This window comes from Sinocyclocheilus grahami, unplaced genomic scaffold (genome assembly GCF_001515645.1).
Source record: "Sinocyclocheilus grahami isolate Dianchi unplaced genomic scaffold, SAMN03320097.WGS_v1.1 scaffold268.1, whole genome shotgun sequence".
NCBI lineage: Eukaryota > Metazoa > Chordata > Actinopteri > Cypriniformes > Cyprinidae > Sinocyclocheilus > Sinocyclocheilus grahami.
In genome coordinates this window covers 1,916,785-1,923,007 of record NW_015505447.1, presented here as the reverse complement: position 1 = coordinate 1,923,007, position 6,223 = coordinate 1,916,785, and the positions used below count along the sequence as shown (strand labels likewise).

General features: G+C 43.9%; 1 protein-coding gene across 1 annotated transcript in view; it reads left to right on the top strand.

Annotated features, from left to right (window-relative positions):
• Positions 1 to 1,436: 1,436 nt before the first annotated feature.
• Positions 1,437 to 6,223, top strand: part of LOC107599582 (interferon-inducible GTPase 5-like) — an 8,818-nt gene continuing 4,031 nt past the window's right edge. The window contains exon 1 of the mRNA XM_016291222.1: positions 1,437 to 1,862. Within this exon, the coding sequence (XP_016146708.1) occupies positions 1,437 to 1,862 (426 nt within the window). The remainder of the gene's footprint in view (positions 1,863 to 6,223) is intronic.

The following is a 6,223-nucleotide window of genomic DNA, read 5'->3' as shown; positions in this document are numbered from 1 at the left end:
CATCGCTTCCATAGAAGCCGTGCCACACCACGAGCCACATCGCGGATAAGGCTTATATGGCAGCCGGCCAAGCAGCGTCTGCAATCCATGCTATGGCTGTTCTCTAGGCTTTTCAAGGCAAAATGCTGCAAGCGTTGGATGAGGAGGGACCGGACTCCGCCGCCTTCAAAAAGCTGCATTCGGCCACTGACTTGGCGCTCAGAGCCACAAAGAAGACGGCCCAGGGAATCGGCCACTGTATGGGCAGTTTCGTCACGCTGCAGCAGCATCTTTGGCTCACGTTGACGGACATGAGGGAGTCGGAGAACACTCAGCTGTTGGATGCGCCCGTACCAAGAAGCGCAAATATGCTTTTCCCCCAATCAAGATTATACTGCTAGTGCTGCACAAATTCAGAGAGGAAAGGGAAACAATGCTTCTGGTTGCGCCGAAGTGGCCCAACCAGCCGTGGTTTCCCGAGTTGATGGAGCTTTTAACGGTTCCCCCCTGGCCGATTCCATTGCGGAGAGTTCTCTTATCTCAGGCAAAGGACTTGGTGTGGCACCCCAGGCCGGAGCTATGGAACCTGCATGTTTGGCAGATCAGCACGGAGGACAGACGCTAAACGTATCTCAGCGAGATTTGGATAAAATTGCAGAAGCGAGAGCTCCATCTACCAGACGTCTGTATAGTCTGAAATGGAAAGTTTTCGCTTCATGGTGTAGGATGAGAGATGAAGACCCAGCCAGATGTGATGTGTCTGTCATTCTATCGTTTCTGCAGGACTGCTTGGCTGCTGGATGCTGGACTGCTAGTTTATCTGGAGAAGACCGGTCATTTCAGATTGGCGGAGCAGTTGTTTATATGTGTAACGGAGCCGATGAGACATGAGGATCCATGTACAAGCTTTTATTTATAAACATGGTCAGAACACAGGCAGGGTCAAACAATGTCAAACAGGTATGGTACGGGCAAGACACAAGAATAATCCAAGAGCAGACGAGGGTCTCTGATCAGCAAATGACATCCAGAGGGCTAGACAGAGAGAGATAATCCAGGTACACGATAATGGTCCAGAAAGGGGCAAACAGAGCGCGGATAAGGCTTATAAGGCAGCCGGCCAAGCAGCATCCGCAATCCACACTATGGCCGTTCTCCAGGCTTTCCAAGCCAAAATGCTGCAAACATTGGATGAGAAGGGGCTGGACTCTGTCGCCTTCAAAAAGGGGCGCTCCAACCCCTTTCTCAATATTAGGATGCGTGGCGCGCGTTCCAGGAGTGTCAGAATAGGTGCCGAGCCTCGAGCGGATATACGTTTCAGTTTGCACGCAGAACACCCCGCTTGACATCACAGCGGTGTGATGTCAGATGTGCATGACAGGAATGCACTGGTTTTGCGAGCAGAAATTCGTTCTCTCCTTGCGAAACAGGCAATAGAAGAGATTCCCCCGGAGATTATGGCGTGTGGCCTTTACAGTCGCTACTTCCTGATCCCCAAAAAGGACGGGGGTCTTCGCTGTATTCTGGAGTTGACACTGCTGAACCGCGCACTTGCAAAGCGCTCGTTCAAGATGATAACAGTAAAACAGATCCTCGCGCACATTCAGCCCGGAGACTGGTTTATCTCGGTGGACTTAAAAGATGCCTATTTTCACATCGAGGACAGAGCTTATCAATTCAAAGTTCTCCCGTTCGGCTTAGCGTTAGCCCCGAGGACTTTTATGAAGTGTATCAATGCAGCGCTTACCCTTCTCAGGCAGAGTGGAATTCGCATCTTGAATTATCTGGACGACTGGCTTGTTATAGCCCAGTCGCAGGATACACTGGAAAACCACAAATGTCAGCTTCTAGAACATCGGAAGCATCTAGGACTGACGGTCAATGTACAGAAGAGCAAGCTTCGCCCCACGCAGACTATCACATTCTTAGGAATGGATTTGGACACGCTATCGATGAGAGCGCGTCTCTCTCAAGAGCGAATGCAGGTTTTGATCAGCGCTCTCACCTCGTTCAAACCGAGGAGAGTGGTGATTCTGAAATGCTTTCAGAGACTGTTATGGCATATGGCAGTAGCAGCTGTGGTGTGTCAACTCATATGCAACTTCTGCATATGAGACCCCTTCAGCTATGGCTGAAATCCCGGGTGCCAAGCAACATGTGGAAGAACGGTCAGTTGCATGTCTTGGTGATCCGCGGATGCATGCAGATGCTAGCCCCCTGGCTCAACACAAGAATGTTCAAGCAGGGAGTCTCGATGGGCAGAGTGGTCAGCAGAGAAATTGTCACTACGGATTAGGGTTGGGCGATGTCAACAAAATTGGCATCGGATGATGTCTACAGTGAAACATCGCGATGGACGATGACATCGGCGGGGGCGGGATGGGGGGAGTTAGGGTGTGTGCCCGAAGCATGAATCCTTATAAGGCACGGAAAACAAATAACGATTCCTAACACCGTGTCTACACTGGACGCGAGCGGCGCAGAGCGACAAAATACTATAGAACCACTGATCTATAATAGAGATTCATTATATATAGGTCAGTGTATAGAACTCATTATAATCAGTCATGCTGTCTACACTGGATGTGGTGCGGTGCGACACGACAAATCCCCGACAGTAAACTGCTGCCGCGTTCTATTTATGACGTGCTGACACAAATTTCAAATGATTTTCAACAGTCGCTTTGTCGCGTCCAGTGTAGACAGACTTTAGCTGTTGCGGCGCGACACAACAACTGTTGCGTCCGGTGTAGACACGGTGTAATGGTTGCCTGTTACATTACAGTACATAAAATTTCACTTACCACATAAACAGAGTAAGGAGAGATGACTGAGGACGATGGCGAATGATTTGCAGATCCTCAGCACCACTGACAAACATCTAATGTGTGGTAAGTACTGCCACTCCATAGTATAAACAGAGTACATGCAATCGCAAAACTCGAAAGTGAAAGTGAAACAAAAAATTGATTGTGCATTCAAAAGCAGTTTTAGTGCCAGGTATAATAACGGATCCCTTATGCCCGAAATATATATGTAGTCTAATTACCCAATGATATAACTGCGAGAGAAAATATTGAAATATATATTTTCCTCCCATCTCGTATTTATTCCCTTTAGGGGTTCCGTATACACGTCATTTTATTTCCGAACCCGGTATTGGGATGTGGCTGATTGCGATGGTATGGGGGGGTATGTCTATGTCTATCAGCCATCGGCGATGGACGATGGCATCGTCTATCGGCCCAACCCTACTACGGATGCGCCAAATATGCTTTTCACCCAGTGAAGATTATTATGCAGAAAATCAGAGAGGAAAGGGGGAAGGTGCTTCTGGTTGCGCCGAATTTTCACTTTCTCTTTTACTTTTTATTGTCCCAATAAGGTGGCATCCATATAATAATTTTAATTAAAATTATAATTTATACTCCATATGTTATTGCATACTGTTTTAATGTACTATAATACTGAGGAGCAGATAATTGCCACTATTTGCAATAAGTACTATAAATAGCAGAAAATCCTGCTATTTTAACATAGTGTAGGCCTATATAGGATCTATTGCTTTCTGCACTTAGTGTAAATAGCATATTGTTAAAAAATACTGCTTTTTGCACTTAGTGTAAATAGCATCCATCATTATTTGGACTATATAGCCTCTATCGTCACTTATACAGTCCCAACAGTGAAGCATGGTGGTGGCAACATCATGCTGTGACTTAAACCCAATTGAGCATCTATTTTGCAGATTTTTAATAAATCTGCAAAAATGTCAACAATTCTGTGTTTTTCTGTCAATATGGGGTGCTGTGAGTACATTAATGAGGGAAAAAAATTAACTTAAATGATTTTAGCAAATGGCTGCAATATAACAAAGAGTGAAAAATTTAAAGGGGTCTGAATACTTTCCGTACCCACTGTGTGTGTGTGTGTGTATATATATATGGTTTATTTGTTCTTTTTAAAATCATCTCCAGGTAATAAATAAAGTATACGAACAATTCAGTGCTACTTGACATAGCATTTATTACAGTACAGAAACTATTCTGCCTTATTATGTGATAAAAATGAAAAAAAAAAAGTGTTTGTAGTACATTAACAAAGCATTTATTGGTTATTGTCCAACAGTGTATCTGATTTATTAGCCAATTAAAAGAAAGAAATAAGAGACAAAATAACGTTTCCTATATACAGTATATATGAAGGGGTATGAATACTTTCTCAAGGCACTGTATGTGTGTGTGTGTATATATATATATATATATTTATATAACATTTCTGTCCCCCTCACTTCTGAAATGATTGCTACGCCCCTGTATATATTATACACAGTGTAGTTTTACAGAGCAAACAGCAGAAATGGCGAGAAAGACCGCTGGGGATGCCACCGGAAGTGGCGCTGCGACCTGCAGCTGCCAGGATTTGCGCTTGCTCTCTCTCCATTTATTTTGAAATAGGTTGATATCTGGCACAGCGGGGCATTAGGCAGATAAATGGACCAGATAACTGGAGTATCCTTATAATTTCACAAACAAACTCTTAAAAATATTGCCACAGTAATAACTGACATAAAAACTGCTATGATTGGGGTTTGTTAAAGTGGATAGGGTTAATCATTTTCCAAAACCTAAAATGTACAGTGGGGCAAAAAAGTATTTAGTCAGCCACCAATTGTGCAAGTTCTCCCACTTAAAAAGATGAGAGAGGCCTGTAATTTTCATCATAGGTATACCTCAACTATGAGAGGCAAAATGAGGAAAAAAATCCAGAAAATCACATTGTAGGATTTTTAAAGAATTAATTGGTAAATTCCTCGGTAAAATAAGTATTTGGTCACCTACAAACAAGCAAGATTTCTGGCTCTCACAGACCTGTAACTTCTTCTTTAAGAGGCTCCTCTGTCCTCCACTCGTTACCTGTATTAATGGCATCTGTTTGAACTCGTTATCAGTATAAAAGACACCTGTCCAAAACCTCAAACAGTCACACTCCAAACTCCACCATGGCCAAGACCAAAAAGCTGTCAAAGGACACCAGAAACAAAACTGTAGACCTGCACCAGGCTGGGAAGACTGAATCGGCAATAGGTTAGCAGCTTGGTGTGAAGAAATCAACTGTGGGAGCAATTATTAGAAAATGGAAGACATACAAGACCACTGATAATCTCCCTCGATATGGGGCTCCACGCAAGATCTCACCCCGTGGGGTCAAAATGATCACAAGAACTGTGAGCAAAAATCCCACAACCACACGGGGGGACCTAGTGAATGACCTGCAGAGAGCTGGGACCAAAGTAACAAAGGCTACCATCAGTAACACACTGCACCGCCAGGGACTCAAATCCTGCAGTGCCAGACGTGTCCCCCTGCTTAAGCCAGTACATGTCCAGGCCCATCTGAAGTTTGCTAGAGAGCATTTGGATGATCCAGAAGAGGATTGGGAGAATGTCATATGGTCAGATGAAACCAAAATAGAACTATTTGGTAAAAACTCAACTTGTCGTGTTTGGAGGAGAAAGAATGCTGAGTTGCATCCAAAGAACACCATACCTACTGTGAAGCATGGGGGTGGAAACATCATGCTTTGGGGCTGTTTTTCTGCAAAGGGACCAGAACGACTGATCCGTGTAAACGAAAGAATGAATGGGGCCATGTATCATGAGATTTTGAGTGAAAACCTCCTTCCATCAGCAAGGGCATTGAAGATGAAACATGGCTGGGTCTTTCAGCATGACAATGATCCCAAACACACCACCCGGGAAACGAAGGAGTGGCTTCGTAAGAAGCATTTCAAGGCCCTGGAGTGGCCTAGCCAGTCTCCAGATCTCAACCCCATAGAAAATCTTTGGAGGGAGTTGAAAATCCATGTTGCCCAGCGACAGCCCCAAAACATTACTGCTCTAGAGGAGATCTGCATGGAGGAATGGGCCAAAATACCAGCAACAGTGTGTGAAAACCTTGTGAAGACTTACAGAAAACATTTGACCTCTGTCATTGCCAACAAAGGGTATATAACAAAGTATTGAGATGAAATTTTGTTATTGACCAAATACTTATTTTCCACCATAATTTGCAAATAAATTATTTAAAAATCCTACAATGTGATTTTCTGGATTTTTTTCTCATTTTGTCTCTCATAGTTGAGGTATACCTATGATGAAAATTACAGGCCTCTCTCATCTTTTTAAGTGGGAGAACTTGCACAATTGGTGGCTGACTAAATACTTTTTTTCCCCACTGTAGTA